Source organism: Pararge aegeria, chromosome 10, assembly GCF_905163445.1.
Source record: "Pararge aegeria chromosome 10, ilParAegt1.1, whole genome shotgun sequence".
Lineage (NCBI taxonomy): Eukaryota > Metazoa > Arthropoda > Insecta > Lepidoptera > Nymphalidae > Pararge > Pararge aegeria.
Window position 1 is genome coordinate 18,332,842 of NC_053189.1, and position 19,352 is coordinate 18,352,193.

Here is a 19,352-nt window from a genome sequence, read left to right on the forward strand (position 1 = left end):
ATTCTCCACGATATCGCAATTATCGTTCACGGTTCTAGTGGGCGTCATCGCGGTTAAATACAAGCACTGAACAATGTGCACCGTTTCATACAATTTAATTCTGCAGTTACAATATTGCACGAGCGCAGCGGGTTCGCAAGCTGAACTTCATTTCGCTATTCTAAAAATTGGAAAAGGAACCGCAATGATCCAAAGATGAATGTTGCATGAACCACCTTGTCAGCCACACGACGCTCGGGATGGAGTTATTAATTCCCAAATTACCTTTGCTAGAAATCGAACACGGGACCTCCCACCTAAAACCACAGCGCTCACCGCTGCGCTAACGGCATACATCGTTTTATTGACATCCTAATGCTGCACAACAGACTTCCCTCGTAGAAATGAGAATTTTGACCATGTGTCATATATGAAAATTTAGCTTAATTTGCTATACGCCGCGAAAAGCAGGAGTGGATAATTGATAACAATGAATGACTTTACAATAAGTAGTTATTATACAAGTGAATAGCTCCTTGGAAGCTCCGGCGTCGGAGCGAAACATGCGTAGAGGGCGCATGGCCGAAGATACGTTTGGTATGGAGAAGGTATAAAGATTAAAGAAATTATAAATTACACTGTACAGATTCTCCTGCTTTTCGCGGAGTAGGTAGCACAGATAGTTAAAATTCTCATTTAATGGTATTCCGCAGATTTACGCCTGCTTCTATCTAACATTTATTTCTGTCTCTCTGCGATCTCATCGTCGAGAGACCCCAAAACCGAAGCAAAGTAGGTAGAAATACAGTTGTCAATAATATGGCCATTTCGCAAGGAATCGTTGCGCTGGACGGGTCACAAGTATCTGGGCGTCCACCTTGCGTCCGAATGCTTCCAACGGGATCCGACCGTCGACAAAATCCTCGATTTCCATTTCGGATGGACACTTGCCGATAACCCCCCGAGGGATTGCGCTACGTCGTGTCACCGTGGGTGTGCCGCAAGCGCGAGAGGTCACCGTGAGAAGAGCCCCAGGGCTCGACGACATTGGGGGGAAGTGACCCGAAGGCGCTTCCTTCGAGGACTCAGACCTCGGCTCGGTTCGACGTTAATCTGACTGTTGGTGGACTTTTGGACAAGTTGTAGTTTAACTCAAACACTGACCTCTATTAGTAATATAGTAGGTATTATAGAGGTCAGTGACTTCAAACGATAAATTAAGTAAAAACTCACCCCATGTCTAATAAAAATTAAACGCTGACATTTTCCTACAACACAGTGTCATGGCCTGTCAGAATCGAACTTAAATATTTGCAAATTATTCAAATACGCGTACCCGTGATTACACTCTCTCCCAATGCGGCATTTTACGTAGTTTTTGTTCTAAATTATTCCACTATGATGGTACGTACTTACAACTACAATTTTTTATATCAGTTTGTTTGTGGAAGTGCCCATCACTCAAAGTCCTTAAAGAATCGATTGGGACAAAACTTACGGTTCGAAACCAATACCTTCCCCTGTTCCTGATGACATTTTCTTTAGAAGATAGTCGTAGCTCGTGAGGCATTTAGTAACCCCTTCACTTTTAAAGCTGCTGCGATTCTGAGTAATTATCCCTAGAAATAATGCTTTTACAATCTTGTAAGGTCATGAAAAATATGTTTTTGAATATAGGTATAACTAGTGGCTTAATTATAAGCGTCTCTGAAACACTTTACAGGAAGATGAAGTCGAAGACATCGTAGGTGACGTGCAGTATACAGATTCTCAAAAAAGTGTAACCACATTGGGCACGTATTCCCAGGACTTCACAGACAGCAGTCCAGAGAGAAACGACTCATCTGGAAAGCAGACATACGTACTAGATCGCGATGACAGCGACGACAGTGGATCAACCTTTAGGGTAAACAGAGAACAAAGCGTGATTAACTTGTATGAAGCAATGTCTCCACCTCCAGATATGCAACAACTTTTATATGATGAAATCAATAAATCAATTCGTTCAAATTTTAAAAGACATACCTTCACCCACGAATTCACGCAAACTAGTAAAACTATAATTGAACTGGCTCAAACTGAAGTTATCGTTGTAACCAAACCAAAGCAAACTAATTCTCTGGAGACACAAACATCATTTGTGTCACTAACCGAACACAAAACAATGGATTACAAGAGAATAATAGTTAACGATTGTATTCCTAATAAAAATGAAGTCATACACAATGTTATTGAGGATATGAATCATATAAAGAAATTGTTTTTAAATCAAAATCCAGACACGTATGTTAAAAATCTAATTGTTACAGAAGTTCAAAGTTCACATAATGACACTAATGAGCAAATTTTAGCAGTTGAAAATTTAGTCCAAGCTTACGAAGATAAAGATTTAGGAAATAAAACAGGAATTCATAGCGAACACAGTTTTGAAGATCGAATCATACCATTCATAGATGACGAATCAAAAGATAGTGGGGATCAAAAAGAGGCAAATGAAACTAACAGTGAATTTGAGTCATCTAAATACGATTCCGATATCGATGAAGACTCTTTGATGGAAACTGAATATCGTAGTAGTAGGAGGATTAATGGGGATAACGCCAGTGACACGAGTGAGATGCAAATATCAATAGATAACGATGTAGACGAATTGTACAATAAGTTGTCCGAAAGTCCACTTTGGAGGTCCCCAGAAGTTAATATAGAACCGTGCGCGCTTAAATTTGGTACACTCACGCCACTTTCTGAGGAAACTTCATTGCAAAAGAGCTGCTTGGATAAGACAACCAGTTCTCAAACTCTAATGGAGCCCACTAAAGATACTGACAATGAAACAGTATTTGTTCACAACGATGGCGTAAAAGTTAAGATATTCTCAAACAGTGGAGATGTTAGAGCAACAGAAAAATTCAAGTTACCGCCTATTCCTAATACATCCTGCCCTAATAGTCCACATCTGAACTTTTTATTTACGATAAACACTAATCCGATGCCTCTGGTGAAAGCTGGAACCTTGCCTCACCTGTTTGAAGGTCGTAAAAAGGATAGCTGGCAGAACTGTGGGACGGTGTTAGCGTCTGGTGAGAGTCCACTTATAACTGGAAGAAGTGGTTAGTATTTGAACACGAGTGATTACTAAGTTTATCATCTATCTAGTAATCACGAGGAAGAATAGACTATAGTAATACTGGACGTATTACTATAGTGTATTCTTTCCTCGGCTGGATAAAAAGGTAAGGCGGCCTCTGACTCTAAAATGACTCTGACTAATAAAATTTATTGGTTGGAAATTTAGGATAAATTAAGCTATCCACTTCATGTCAGTGAGATACCTACTACGCTAGGCAGAATAGCGTATTGGATAGGAATTGTTGTTGTCTGATTGGTTAGTTACACACCTCAAGGAGTCAGAAGCAAAGTTAACAATTCCAAATTTTTCTCGTAAAATTTCTTGCTTTCTTTTCTTCTTTTAATGTGTTTAGTTAAGTTATGTTTACACAATTTCGCTACTTTGGCAGTTATCATGCAGCGACATCTAACATCATGATTTATATCTCCAAACAGAAGTTTAGTCCCGATGGGTGTTTGAGTTGAGGAAGTTAAACCTTTATTTACGGCATTGATATGTTAATCGCGTAGAAAGCACATGTAGCAGATATAGGCATACGCCTTACCTTAAAACGGACCAATCGATAGCCGACTGTAGATTAAGTATAAAAATAAGCCATAGCATATTGCAGATATCCTCGCAGATCCTGTCAAAACACCAAGAGAATCTATGTACTTACCACCGATCCACATGGAGGGTGCCATTTACCACAACACAAACAAGCCAACACACTTTGTGACGCCCCACCAGACCATACCCTCCCCTGAGACAACGCAGGATGCGATCAGCATCCAGGGCAAGATCAGAGAGCTCAAGGCGATGACCAACAATAAGACAAGGTAAAAAGGTGAGGTGTAATGGAACACACCACAAAAGCGAAGCACAAAAGTAAAAAAAATTACTTTTTTGACCTACGGTTCTTTTCCCATCTGATTCCCGAAGACAGCATCATTTTGTTTTTGCAAATAGATTGGTTAATCGCACGCTTCCCTTTTGTGATACTTGTTTCTTTAGACGTGTTTCTTAAGTTCAGTGCTTTAAAAAGGTTTAAGTAGGTTTTGTTTTTAACACAACTTGAGAATTAATCGTTAAAAAAACACTCGAATTTTTCCCTTCTATGAGGACTTAGTAGCATGAGAGCGGGTCCAGGGCAGTGCTTTTTCCAATCAGCATTGTAATGTTTCAGTCTCAAGAGCGTGGTTGCCGGTATATTTCTGGTCACATAAAGGTTAACACCTATGCTGCAGGTTTATGGCAACAGAGCACCACTTTTTAGGACGTCATTGCATGCCCTGCGAAGTATTGCGTAAATTATTACAATAAAAAAGGAGGGATGCCTGAGCCCAGCTAGAGAGATAAGGTTAAGGACTACCATGTCACTCCTCCCTCAGAAACAATAGTTTTGTTAAAATAGGTCTAGCTCCGAGAACAGGAATCGTTCGCCAGCTAGTAGTTCATCACGCCCGGAGAAGTTATATGAGGTCGCTGAGAGAGGTTGTGACAACCTTTGCGTGGAACTTCTTCGGAGACTTCGATCCCCGTCGTGGTAAGGCAATGTTTTTTAGGACTGAACGCAGTAATCCTGCGCCAGCGAATAACTAGATGGAACGAAAATACTTTAAAACTATTACCTACCTCCTCAACGATTGCAATCGCGCCGATCTACAGCTACTACTACCCAACAAGGTTACGATTTTCACTTCGCTTTTCTTTTTATTCCACTACAAGTTAGCCCTTGACTGCAATCTCACCTGGTGGTAAGCGATGATGCAGTCTAAGATAGTAGCTGGCAAACCTGTTAGGAAGTATGGTAGACATACCCCTAAAAGGTTCCGGTGCGTTCTAAATCACTTGGCGACACGTCTTTGTCTGTGGGGTGGCAACTAGCCACGGCCAAAGCCACTAGACAGAGTTCTTCGCTGCTTTGTTCACGTAGGTAGAACCTCTATTGTATTCATTTTTCCCTAAATCTGATCTGATATACTGCACAATATTCCTTGACCCACATCGTAGCACCAGCCGCCCGCGTTGTTTTAGGTATGTTATCGGTTGACGCTACTCCGTCCCTTCTTGCTTAAGAAAGAAAAAACTTTAATCAATCAATCAATTTTTACTTCTTCATTATAAATGCGAAAGTTTGTATGGATGGATGGATGGATTTTTGTTACTCTTTCACGCAAAAACGACTGAACCAATTTGACTGAATTTTGAAATGGAGATAGATTATACCCTGGATTAACAAATAGGCTGTTTTATATCCCGGGAATATGTACGGTTCCCTCGGGATCCATGGAAAACCAAAAAACCGCGTTCGAAGCCGCGGGCAACAGCTGGTATTTTATATTTTGTAATTCAATATGTCTCGCTGGCCTAGTGGTTAGCGTGTTCAGCTACGGATCGAATGATCCTAGGTTCAAATCCCGGGTCGGGCTAAATTGTAAGAATAGAAAATTCTATTAAACAATTTGCGGTACGGGCTCGGAGTTAGGAAGTTGGTGGTGTCAGCCCCGTGCCTCGGAGAGCACGTAAAATCGTCGGTCCCTGTCAATTATGACTTAATGGTAGTAATAGTAGTTAAAGATCACCAACCCGCATTGGAGCAGTGTTGTGGGTCTATGCTCTTGAAAAGTCTCTCCTATAAGAGACAAGGCCTGTGTGCCCAGCTGTGAGACGTGAATGCAATATTTAAATAATTAAATATATACTTATAAATTACTGAAGATGTGCAAAAGGTTCCACAAAATTTAATCCATACTTTATCTATTTATGTATCATGCAAAGTTAATTTTCCCTCTTATCTATGTTCTCCGCCAAGCAATGGTCTTCGGCTTCGGAATCTCTAAACTACGTCGCGCTTCAGTAGGTAAGTCTAGTATGCAAAATTTCTTCAAAAACATTAAAATTATGAACTGTTCTAGGATAGAAGTTGTAGAGACCTTGGAAGACCTACCCAGGTCACTTGAAAAGTATTGGACTGTTGTGACATTACATCGAATTGCTGAGCTGTTAAGACAGGTAACTTAATTCAATTATTAATCTTCATCAATTAGCTCGTACAATAAATCCACACGAAATCGCTGTCTTCTAATCGTAAACAACCATACCGTACCGGTTCAGTTCAGACCAAACGGAAAATCTTCACGCAAATTTACCTTTAGGTTGGTTTATCATCGTAGACGCGATTAAACGTATGTAAATGGTTGACTGTGGCAAACATCATCAGCTCGCTACCAGGCACGTGTCTCAGACAAAGAGTTTAGGCCGTAGTCCACGCTGGCCAAGTGCGGATTCGTAGACTTTACACACCTTTCAGAACATTATAGAGAACTCCCAGCCATGCACGTTTCCTGACGATGTTTTCCTTCACAGTTTAAGTAAGTGAAGTTTAACTGCTTCAAACGAATATGTATAAATTAATGAATTAATGAATACATTTTTATTGTACACCACATAACCATATAGAAAAATTATAAAAAAATATTTAACAAAAAGTATACAATTTGGCGGCTACATAGCGATCTCTTCCAGGCAACCAAAGGCGTAAAACACAGTTCAAGAAGAGAGGTAGGTGGTGCATATAAACAAACATATATATTTGCATATATACACATAATAATGTAAGTATACTAACTCCGGAAGTTACAGAGATGCGTGCCGAAGCTCGAACTCTGTCCCTCCTTGAGGGAAGGCGAAGCCCTAACCACTAACCACAATCACCGCTTCAAAATCAATAAATGCAAAAGCAGCCATTCGTGTTATTTCAATATTTAGCTTCTGGAAGCAAACTATTATAAGGTTTCAGTGCTGACTTCCTTAGGTGTTTTTTTATATAGTTAATAAAGTTTTCAATTATAAAATACTTAATAAGTAATTATACGCGGTGTACTACGGCCTTAACCCCTTCTCATTGTGGGAGGGGACCCGTGCCGATGATGGTGATTAATGATTGTGACCCTTCTTACATTGTCAGGTGACGGTGCATATAGATTCCCCGCGGACGCAAGTCGCTCGCTCAGCTTGCAACGCACTCGCTGAAATACTTAAAAACACGAATTATACACGAAAACCGGTAAGAGTTAGGCTATGATGTACCTACTGAAGGAGAATAAAGTATTTATTCTCCTTCAGTAGGAATTACCGTACAGTAACAATTACCTATCGGAGGTTTTTAAATTCCTAATTAATATATGTTTGCTATTTAAATTATTTGCCCATTTCTTAAGCAATGCTTTTGTTATACTAGGTATCTATTGTAAATTATATATTATACTAGCTCTCCCGGCGAACTTCGTACTTCGGAATTTTAATACTTATTATCCTATTCCGGTCTAAGAGGAATCCAAAAAATCAAATATCATAAAAATTCGGTCCAGCCGCTCTTGAGTTATAAATGGTGTAACTAACACAACTTTATTTTACATATATAGATAACGATGATTAGATACTATTTGTATATATTTAAAAAAAAGTATGGCTGGACTTTTAGCATATAGACATGTGACTCAGGATTTCTACGAGAGTGTATCGGCGCTTCTGTGCAAGACCGGTAGCTTCAGCCGGCCGGTGCGCCGCGCCGCCAACGTGGCGCTCGACGACATCGCGTGCGGCGTGGACGCCACGCACGCTGCCACCGCCGTCTGCGTGTACGGCGTCGGGTGAGCAGACTAGGCGCGCTCATCGCCTAGATATAACAACCTTGTTTTTTTTTACTTTGGGAACCCTCGTGGATACTAACGCACTCGTGGAGGTGCAATGGCTATGTCGGACACCTACCGACTCAATACCGACTAAACGCCACGGTTTTCCAACTTATCGCCTGGTGACTGGCTCGTGGGAACGCGTTCGCACACATCCGCGATAGATAAAGCAACTACTCGGCTCTCAAAAAAAATTCAAAATTCAAAATTCATTTATTTCAAGTAGGCCTAATATAAGCACTTTTGAAACGTCAAGTCTGTCTGTTTGTAGTGATTCTACCACCGGTTCGGAAGTCAGATTCTACCGAGAAGAAGCCGGCAAGAAACTCAGCAGTTGCTCTTTTCCAACATCAACAATTTACATTTTGCATTTTAACATTCATTTTTCTATCTTGTGAGAGCTGAAAGCGGAGCCGGATGCTTCCAAGCAACCATGTCATTAAAAAATTCATCAATTGTATAGTAACCTCGCTGTAATAAATGTTTTAACAAATTCTTTAAACTTGTGCATTGGCAGGTCCAAAATCACCTTAGGAATCATATTATAAAAGCGTATACTCAATCCCACAAATGATCCCTGTACCTTACGCAGACGATATGCAGATGACACTAATTTATGACCATTTCTTGTAAGTCGACTGTTTATGTCCACTTTTTGTTTATAAAGACTAATAAATAATAAATAAATATACTACGACATTACACACATCGCCACATAGCCCCAAAGTAAGCGTAGCTTGTGTTATGGGTACTAAGATGACTGATGAATATTTCTATAAATATAATACACATAATTACTTATAATATACAGATAAACACCCAGACACTGAAAAACATTCATGTTCATCACACAAACATTTTCCAGTTGTGGGAATCGAACCCACGGCCACGGCTCAGAAAGCAGGTTCGCTGCCCACTGCGCCAGTCGGTCGGTATGTTGTCTTACAAATACTATATTGTTATAAATATATTGTGAAGCTACAGTAAGTATGCCTATTTCTTTAAACTTCTCACGGAGGGATTCGCGAGATTTAAGTTTATATATTGACCGTACAGCTCTTTTCTGCAATATAAATATAGTTTCGATATCAGCTGCTTTACCCCATAACAAGATTATAGACTACACCCTGGACTATTCACTGTACCGACCCGCGGTTTCCATTCGATTTGACCATCGAGGCAGTTAGTATACTGTATGTATACTAACTGCCTCGATGGTAATCAACGAAGTGCACATATTATTATGAGTTTTAGTAGGAATAGAGCTTTATGTGACAGAGTTCGTCCGGGGAAGTACTATCGCCATGCTTATTTCTGCCGCTAAGCAGCATTGTTGCAATGCTGTGTTCCGTTGTGAAGGGCGTGGTTGCCGGTGTAATTGCAGGCACATGTGGCTTAACAACTACGTTTCGAACGGATGGACACGAGTCGGCATGTTGCTCTGTTTATAGATGGTGGTTTTACACTTATCATCAGGTGGCCCATCTGTTTGGTTTTCTATTATTACTAAAAAATAAAGTTTAATAAAAAAATTCCGTTCCTTGATCATGTTTGAAAATATGCGTAAAACACAAAATGATAACATCTATATAAAAAGTAAAAAGTAGTTATTTAAATCGGTTATCATTTGACGGCGTTAAGGTGTAAAATCATCAAACACCTTCTACCCCACTCCCAAAAGACCTGAGCTTAATTTCGGGATAAAAAGCATCCTATATTAATTCTAGTACCTTCAGATATATGTGTACAAAGTTTCGTGAGGATCGGTTAAGTAGTTATTGCGTGAAAGCGTAACAAACAAACTTACATTCACATTTATAATAGTAGGGATGTAATTAATGTTGAAATTATTTGTAAACGTTGTGAAAACCTGTAATAAGTTGAACATTCACTTAGATCACAACGTAGAAACTTGGACATGAAAAAATGAACTAGCTGTTGGTTTGCCAAAATAAATAAATATATATAACACACCGATTAGACGGCCGATTGGCCCAGTGGGCAGCGACTCTGCTTTCTGAGTCCTCGGCCGTGGGTTCGATTCCCACAACTGGAAAATGTTTCTGTGATGAACATGAGTGTTTTTCAGTGTCTGGGTGTTTGTATGTATATTATAAGTATTTATGTATATTATTCATAAAAATATTCATCAGTTATCTTAGTACCCATAACACAAGCTACGCTTACTTTGGGACTAGATGGCGGTTTGTGTATTGTCGTAGTATATTTATTTATAAAGTTGTTGGTATAGGCACAAGAGCGCCCTGGTGCGTTGTGCGTCAGCACGCCTACTGGTCGTGTGCTGCGCGCTGGCGGAGGGCGGGCGGCGTATTCTGCGCGCGCGCCCGCCCTCCGCCGCCGCCGCGCGGAGACTCGTGCTGCGCGCCCTCGCACAGCTGTTGCAAGACAAGAATATTGACACACGGTAACTAGCATTCCATTAGTGTTAAGATAAATTTTGAAAAAAGGCTTCTCGCATATCTCATGCGGTTTTTTTTAGATTTCTTCTTTTCTTTATTTATTTATGAATATCCTTAGTATACTTACAGCTAGCCAAAACGTATACTAAGTCAGTTACAGACGTACATATAATTTAGGAACTTAGCTAAACTTATATTAAATATATCAATTTGTTGGTTTGAATTTATTGTGAACTCGTTTTGGGGAGGATTGGTGTTGTTTGTATTGTGCATGTTCTAGTGTTGGTGTTATCATAGTGGTTGGATGTTTGTATGGGCGAGTTCTTTTCAAATATTACGAATATTAAAGTATATAGGAGGCTAGCTGCTGTGGTAATGCTGCCTTGTACTGTGTTATGTGCAGTATCGACTGCTGGCGCACGACCCTTTTTGGGGCGAGTTTGCGGTAGATTTGAGGAGGTGTTTGGGGAGGGCCCTTTTCGTCAATCAATTACTCCTGATGTTTTATATTTTAAATTTCGTTAATTTTCATTAAACATATATACACCTGATTTTGGCTAATCTGTGTAAAGCCTGAAGAAAAAAAAGAATAATTTTCTACACTCCGTGAAAAGACCGCGGAACAGAGCAAATTAAGCTTATTCAAAAAATCATTTATTTCAAGTAGTTTATAAGCACTTTAGAAACGTCAAGTCAATCTGTTTTTAGTGACTCTACCAACGGTTCGAAAGGCAGATTCTACCGGGAAGAGCCGGCAAGTAACTCAGCAGATTGCTCTTGTTCATCATCATTTTACAGTTTACAATCTTAAGAATTGGACTACCTTGTGAGAGATCAGAACTCTTCCAAGCAGCCTTGACGATGAGAAATTTATCAATCGTATAGTAACAACGATTTATTGAATGTGTTTTAACACATTGTTTAAACTTTTGCATTGGTAGGTCCAAAATTACCTTAGGAATCCAATTCGGGTTCCATCTCCGGCACACGCTTCTAAATTATCATACTTTATTATCTCGCTTTAACGGTGAACACACTTAGAATGTTTCGAAATTGTATGGAAAAATGCATATGCTTAGTTTGATTTATTATTTTTACAGGTTGATTCCTTAGGAAATATACTTATGCACCATTTAACAGTATTTCGTTTTTCCTTTACAAAGTTTGAACGAAATCAGACCTTTGAAGAGGGTTAAAATCAAGACCAATAAGTCGATTACGAACATACAAACAAACATACGGGTGAAGATAAAATAAAGCGCGTAAAAAAGGTGAAATTTTTTCAGAAAATACGCGGAACGCCTGTACACAATCCTCCGGCCGTTGCCGACGTTCGAGGCCTACTTCCTCACCGATGTAGACGTGGAGCTGGCGGCGCGCCAGATGAAGAAGTACGACCCGATGCTGGTGCCGAGCAAGCGAGACAGGTGACGCTTACTATGGCGTACGCAGTATCGTAATCGGCTATATTTATCTTCTTCGTTTTACCTCTTAGGGTTGAGCGACTTACTGTCAACGGCTGTGGCAGTGGTATCCGTCGCCCGCTTCAGCGGCAGCTGTCGGGTGTCAACCTATAGCATCGTTTACAGTTGCCGTGCCGCCCGTGGCTGGCTTAAGAAACCTGTCATAAATTTTTGAAAAATTAAGCTTAATTTGCTATACTCCGCGAAAAGCAGGAGAATCTGTATCTATTATTGTAAAGTCAACATCTCCTGAGGATGGGCCGGTTATACATTGCCAAAGATATGTTTGGTGTGGATTATAAGGATTGAAGAAATTATAAATTACACAATATAGATTATTGAAGATATTGAACATATTTTGTTTCTTGGGCAGTGGCGTGCACTTCATACAAAAGCACTGCATACCGAAATTATTTTATATAACCCGTATTGGATGGGAGTTTTTCCATTTTATGCCATGTACCTGCTTTATGCATACCCTGGTCAAAAACGTGCACGCCACTGTTCTTGGGCACAGGCCGGACTCTTGCTACGTCCCTAATCCATTACTGACTATCTAAACAATCAAAGTCAAAGTCAAAGTCAAAAATATCTTAATTCAAGTAGGCCCATAATTAATTTTAACGTTGTTTTATTTTTTTCAGTGCGACGTCACTATCCATCTTTAGCTGAGTACACGCCGGCATCCAAGGAATGTACAGCACTCCATATTACACAAGGTTCAAAACAAAAAACTACAAGTTCCGAGCAACTAAATATCGTCATCTCATCGACTTTATTTCAACCGATGTGCCCTTGTGTTTAATGGGACTTGAAATTTGAAAAATGTTTTAATAGAAACACAGAACGATGTTTTAATCAAAATTTACTGGTAAATTAAAACCGTTTCCGAGGCCCGCAATTTCCACCCGTTTCGGTCTTCATAAGGTGACTCTTAGCGATTGGTATTGTCTTTTCTTTTAGTAAAGTTATTGAAAATCAATAAATGCAGACTCAATAGCACACTCTTTAACCGACTTCAAAAACGGAGGCAGTATAAAGATAAAGCCTTTATTCCACACAATCATAACAGAAAGCGAGAAATAAATTTAAAATAATACTTGACGAATGAAATAAACAATGCACAAATACGGTTTTCGTTGTAAGCTATCTTATGAGGAGGGGGATGGAAAAGGTTCGACAATGCGGTTGGATTTTTTATTTCATTTATTTACCTCAGAGATTTCATTAAACTTATTTAAAAAAAAAAAGGTATTATTTGAAAGGTTTAAACCCTTGAATTCGTCTAACACATGTATAACAGATATCCAAGTCACTGAAATCTATTTGTATATATCGATTAGATTGCATTAGTCAGTTTTCCCATAATCTTATTATTCTACCGTTTTACATACATCTAACTAAATTTAAAAACCAAAAAAAAATTGGGCCATTTTTTTTGTCATTAGAACACCTGGACCTAAATTTAAGTAGTTCGATTTGAATTCAATATCTATAGTATATATGTTCAGAAGTTTTCGAATCCCTGATCGAACATCTCATAAGCTCCTAAGCTAATAAGCGAGATCCTAAGCTCTGTAGTCTGATCAATCTATTCACCCTGTTTATTCTGTATAGGTAGGTACACTGATATTAGGTATATTTTAAATTAAGGAATAATAAAAATATTGCCAGATATCGCCTAAAAAACATACTAAAACGGCAAATATTATTCTGTGTTCATTTACGAGTAGGTAACGGCTCTTAAAATTTCGTTATTATAACGAATAAGGTGGAAAGGCCAAGCCGTTACATAGATAAAAAAATATCGTTACGGCGATAAAAATTTTGGGCGAAGCCTCGATAAACTTATCAATAATGTAAAACAATTATATAACAATTTTTGTCCTAACGCAGATTAATGACCTTATTAACTTTTATCAAAATTGTTGCATCATTTATAATTTTCCGTCAAGATAATCAAAACACTTACGTGAATAAAAAAACATTTTGTAATGCGTAATTAATAAACATGAAGGTACTGTTCACGTGACACATTTACGTTGTAATTTTGTGTGCGTTTCTATTTTATGTTTAAAATTCTAATTTATGAATAAATTACGAATTATGTAAATCATCCGTCTTTTACTTAATTCGCACCTTTTGGAAAGTTATTGTTCTTGATCGGGCCTCATATAATAAAACGCTTACTTATACTTACGCTTGTGGAAACATGTGTTTAGGTAAACGTAACCCAAAATCGGAGGCAAAGCAATTTAAATTGAATGAAATTTCTAGTGCCTGCCAGTAACATAAATTCAAAATGTTTGAATTTATATATTGACTAGCTGACCCGCGCAACTTCGTCTGCACCGAATCTGTTCTTAGAGTTTTCAATATCTTAAATAACCTAGAAACAAATTGCAACGCTACCAGGTCCAGTTTTATTTCCAAACTATGTTATTCGCAGCCGGGCGGCCCGCTGCATTTTGTGACTTAAAAGTCGAGTCGACTTAAGATGTCATCATCTTTAGAAAACTTATTTCAGCCAATTCACAGAAATAGGATGGTACGCATGCATTCAATCGTTGTGCCATATGCCTTGCGACGTGCTAGTATCTGTGAAGAGTTATGTTATGTCCTTTATCTCCAACAATATTTATCAAATCTTCATTAAAATTACACAATACATGCTTGTTAGTATACACTTTCAAATACAAAAAAAAATATTAAAATCGGTTCAAATTTAACGGAGCTATGAAATAAAATTGATAAATAATTTCATCCTTTTTCCCGGAGGAAACTTATTGTTTATCGGGATAATAAGTAGCCTATATGTTGACCCAAAATACCAGCTACCAGTATATTAAATTTTATTTAAATCCGTTCAGTAGTTGCCCGGACAGACAAACAGACAAAAATTAAATAAAAATCTGTTTTGGGCACAGTATCGATTATAAAGCATCCCCCAATCAAAATTTTCAAAATATATTAAATGTACAGAAATCTTCCAGTTACAGTTTTATTATAAGTATAGATATAAAAGGTGAGAATTTAACTGAGGAATCATACATATTATAAAAACATATAGTAAAATCAACAATCACCGAATGATTTACATCTAGCTGTTCAATTTTAATTTTAAATTTATTTACTCAGTATTTCATACTATCTAAAATTATAATAAATCTAATACAACACAAGATTTTAAATAAATTTAACTTTAAGTATATCAGTTTCAAAGGAAATGTCTATTTGTGTGTATGTTTATGTTACCCTTAAGGACTTCCGGGAATCGAATGTACTTGGCTAGAAGTACAGTTGAAGACTGCGAGGAAAAACTAACCTTTATATTATCTTTTTTGTTTTTATCTCCACATAGTTTAAAACAAAGTCGCTCTCCACGTCTGTCGGTTTATCCGCTGTATTTTCCTGAACCACTCAACGGATTTGATATTGTTTTTTTTTTATTTTTTTTTATTGGTCAACTTAAGAGTAAAACAATTTACGACAACTAGGTCACTCACCTCATCGCAAACCACACAGAGTTTATGTGACAAGGTATAATTTATGTGACAAGGTAGGTTTTCACCATCGTTTAAATATTTTTTGACAGAGTTAATATTATATCACTTATCCCAATTTAGTTTTACTGAAAGTATAAAACGAATATTTTGCCACCAAGTCGCCGAAAAAAAAATTTACATAACAGTGAAACAGAATTCAACTATTATTGCATGCAGTGTATGGTGTCCAGAAATAGTAAAGTTTTAATTCACAGCGGCGGAATGTTGCTAGCTCACAAACTTTTTCTTTCCTTAGTAGAACACAGTAGTTAATAGTATAATCAGATTTTTTGACAATACAGTTTAAACAGATTATTTGTCTTTTTTTTAAGTTTTATACTAAACTTTTCTTTGACAGCCGATTGGCGCAGTTTCTGCTTTCTGAGCCTCAGAAGAGATTCCCATTACTGGAAAATGTTTGTGTGATGAGCATGTTTTCAGTGTCTGGGTGTTTATATGTATATTCTAAGTATTTATGTATGTTATTCACAAAAATATTCATCAGTCAACTTAGTACCCATAACACAAGCTACGCTTACTTTGGGGCTAGATGGCGATATGTGTATTGTCGTAGTATATTTATTTATTTAAAAAAATACTGACATTCGTTCTCTTTCTGACAAATATTTAATTTAACACTTTCCAATTTTAATCGATTTATATCCAACAGTGTGAAGATGTAGCGAGTCCTTTAGGTGTTATTTATAACACCACATCTGACTAATGTTTATGAATAGTTTTATTACGTTAGCGACATTATCCATCGTGACGCGATTACAATCGATAGTAAACGGTGGTTTAAACGCGTACCAACAAAAGCGACGTTGGTAAATGCCTTCCTGCACTCTGCCAGTGCATTCAGTGCATATGATGAGTGAGTACAGTTGCACTGAGATTTATGAATGCACTAACTCGTTTCTAATCGCTGGAGCAGCGAAAAGATGTGAAATATATTTGCTGCTTTCTTCTTTTTCCACTACAAGTTAGCGCTTGACTGCGATCTCACATGCAGGGCTAGCTCAGGCAGGAGACAAAAGTTATATATCCCGATTATATCCGCTGACGCAGTGGCGTGTAGCGAATGTCAATATATGTACTCGGGGGATATAATAGCCATGCAGCACGGCTAACATGGTTGAGCACTGGCACACAAGTGGAAATAATATCCAAATAGTATATGTGTAATAATAAACGTGGGTAAACTTCTGCTCGCGTGCTTTAGCAGGACACGTGAATTATGTACCTTGTCAGCGCAGTGGCGTGCATAGAGGGTATGCACAGGGTATGCAGATGATTTAAAATTAAGAAAATTTACAGTGCGAGTTATAAGTACTTAAGGCTAGGCTTTTTATAACTTTTACAATGCCTATCCTTAGGTTTGTTATAACTCGTACTGAAGATTTTCTTCGTTTTATAAAAATAGGAGTGCTCCGATCGTCACCAAACTTTACAGGATTACTCGACAGGTCAATCCAAAGATTCCCTGAAAGTTTCATTTAAATCGGTCCAGCCGTTTCGGAGCCTATACAGAACATACCCGCACACTTTCTCTTTAATATATATAGATTTATGTAGTTTTTTTTATTTTACAATTATAATATAAATAAAAAGAAACACTTAAAAAATTATTTTAAAAAAATCAACTCCACTTTCGGGGCTTTAGAGTACCCAAGCAACCGGCGGTTAGGGCTCCAGAATGACTCCTCCTCACAATATACGCACCGTTTGCGTGTACTTAGCTACTGTATAAGACCCTAGATCCAACAACCAAGCTAAATCTTCTAACGATGGTCGAAGCTTTTCGTTAGAGACCATTAACTGGCTGAAACACTAATGGTTGACTTAACACTCCACGGCGGTAATCTAATGAGCAACGTCTAAATATTTTATACTTTTTCCTTTTCAGCTTTCTCCAGATTATCGTCATGTGGAATAGTAATGTCAACAAATGCACAGCGCACTGATCGATCAACTAGAACTATATCAGGTATATTAGTTGTAATATACCTGTCAGTGATAATCGTTCGATCCCAGTAGAGCAACGCACTGCTATAATTTTGGCCATGCCAAAGTAGTTCTTTGCGGAGTAATACTTTCGACTAACGCTAAGCAATGACTTTTTATCTGGGTGTTACAATCCATTTTTTCTTATTTCTTTTATAATGTAAACTTTCATTACTTTTTAAAAGTAATGTTCTTAATAGTATTTAGTGTAGTATGTTTTAAAAACATAAAAAACGAGTGCGTTAAAATAAGTAAAAACGAAGAAAATAAAAAAAGATTTTATGTCAGTGTGTTTTAATAATTATTAAAAAAAATTGAAAGGGGATATTCTAATGGATAAAGCTTCGGTATCCTTTCGGGGAGGACCGAGTTCGCTCCCTGGCACGCACCTCTTACATTTCGGAGCTATGTGAGTTTTAAAACTTTTAAGCAATTAATATACCTTGCTTTAACGGTGAACGAATACGCATAACGTTGTGTACTTATCAATATGGCAGTTTACACGATACAATCTGCCTTGCCTAAAGCGACATGCATCGTGTATGCACCACAAACTTAGTACACATGCACCGACATGTCCTTGCGAGCGCTACATACGATATTTCGCTCGCCTCATCTCCCACCCACAGCGCTCGTTATCTTAATGACAGTGAAAACACTCTCCGCGCAACACGTCCCCGATACAGTGACCCCTTATCTCTATTACAATATAACAAGGTTGGTTATCGCCTGGCAGAGATAGCCAGTGTTGTATGCGATCGTATGATTCGATAAATGTATCAGATACAGTTTATTTTGCTGGAATTGCGTCAAGTTGCTGTGCGTTTTACTTGCAAGCGCAGCATTCATGCTAAGGGCTCCTACACACTGTACCGACACTTATCATCATCATCGTCATCATATCAACCCATTACCGGCCCACTACAGGTCACGAGTCTCCTCCCACAGTGAGAAGGGGTTAAGGGCCATAGTCCACCACGCTGACCCACTGCGCTATGGTACAGACATTAATACAGTTCATCAATCATCAAAGCCTGTAAAAGTCCGCAGCTTCGGTAAACGCAGTAGATTTTTTTTTATTCCACTACAAGTTAGCCCTTGACTGCAATCTCACCTGAGTGATAAGTGATGCAGTCAAAGATGGTAGCGAGCTAACATGTTAGGGAGTATGGTAGTCATATGCCTAGACGGTTTCTACGCGACATCGCACTAAATTTTTAAATCCCCAAATTGCAGGCCGGGAATCTAACCCGGGTCCCGCATGAAACTGCTGACCGTTGTCCGTTCTATTCCCTTAGTCCACTTATGCGACGCCCATGGTAATAGAAGGAGTGGTGACCGACCCTGCTTTCTGAGTCCAAGGCTGTGGGTTCGATTCCCACAACTAAACAACATTATATAGATATTATAACAAACAAATATATTTAATGACAAAATAATATATTTAATGACAAAATATGAGAAAAAAATTTAAAAACATCCTGTACATGTAGGAATATGAACGCACTTCGTTTCTACCTATACTGAGTTATATAAATTATGGAACGTAAACAAAAGGTTTTTACATTTATCATTGTCTACCTACCCGCATTCTAAATGGTAATGTGAATAAGTAACGATTTTGTAGCATTAATTGTGAATGTTAATATATTAACCTATTAGACTAACAAAGCAAAAATTTGTCGACGGTTAGGTGTACGGAAAAATTATTTTGAGTTTATGCTTACACCTTTAAATTAAGACCTTTGATGTATAATGAGTTAATAAAAAATAAACAAAAAATAAAAAAAGTGTTTGTGTCATGAACATGAATGTTTTTCAGTGTTTGGGTTTTTCATTTGTCTATTATAACTTTCTAAGTATTTATGTATACTTTTTGACTTTGACTTTATAATATCAGTACATCTTAGTACCCATGACAAAAGCTACGCTTACTTTGGGGCGAGATGGCGATGTGTGTATTGTCGTAGTATATTTATTTATTTATTCAACACTTATTTTTGAATTTGCCGGTCTGATTTGATAAAATAGTATTTGCATTTAATAGTTCAATTCTTGAGGAAGGTTAAGTGTAGCATCACGCTACTCAGATTAAGAGTCGAGTAACAGGCGGGCTATACAAAGCGGTCTGTCGC

General features: G+C 38.0%; 1 protein-coding gene across 2 annotated transcripts; it reads left to right on the forward strand.

Moving 5' to 3' along the window:
- The first annotated feature begins 1,288 nt into the window (after nt 1–1,288).
- LOC120626872 lies at nt 1,289–13,306 on the forward strand. Of its 2 annotated transcripts, none has more exons than XM_039894655.1 (10): nt 1,289–1,383; nt 1,703–3,089; nt 3,720–3,927; nt 4,503–4,634; nt 6,007–6,103; nt 7,059–7,157; nt 7,595–7,743; nt 10,037–10,210; nt 11,492–11,632; nt 12,313–13,306. In XM_039894655.1, the coding sequence occupies exons 1-10, from the start codon at nt 1,378–1,380 to the stop codon at nt 12,338–12,340; spliced, it is 2,421 nt and encodes an 806-aa protein (XP_039750589.1). In that variant the 5' UTR covers nt 1,289–1,377; the 3' UTR covers nt 12,341–13,306. The 2 variants fall into 2 exon arrangements, with proteins under 2 accessions (XP_039750589.1, XP_039750590.1); XM_039894656.1 differs by having other exon boundaries at nt 3,732–3,927.
- Nucleotides 13,307–19,352: the final 6,046 nt, after the last annotated feature.

Bases quoted from the DNA above. Each gene is read 5' to 3' on its own strand.
- LOC120626872 (XM_039894655.1), top strand. The intron at 3,090-3,719 runs GTTAGTATTTGA...AGCATATTGCAG, and splicing joins ACTTATAACTGGAAGAAGTG to ATATCCTCGCAGATCCTGTC. The intron at 3,928-4,502 runs GTAAAAAGGTGA...TTGTTAAAATAG, and splicing joins ATGACCAACAATAAGACAAG to GTCTAGCTCCGAGAACAGGA.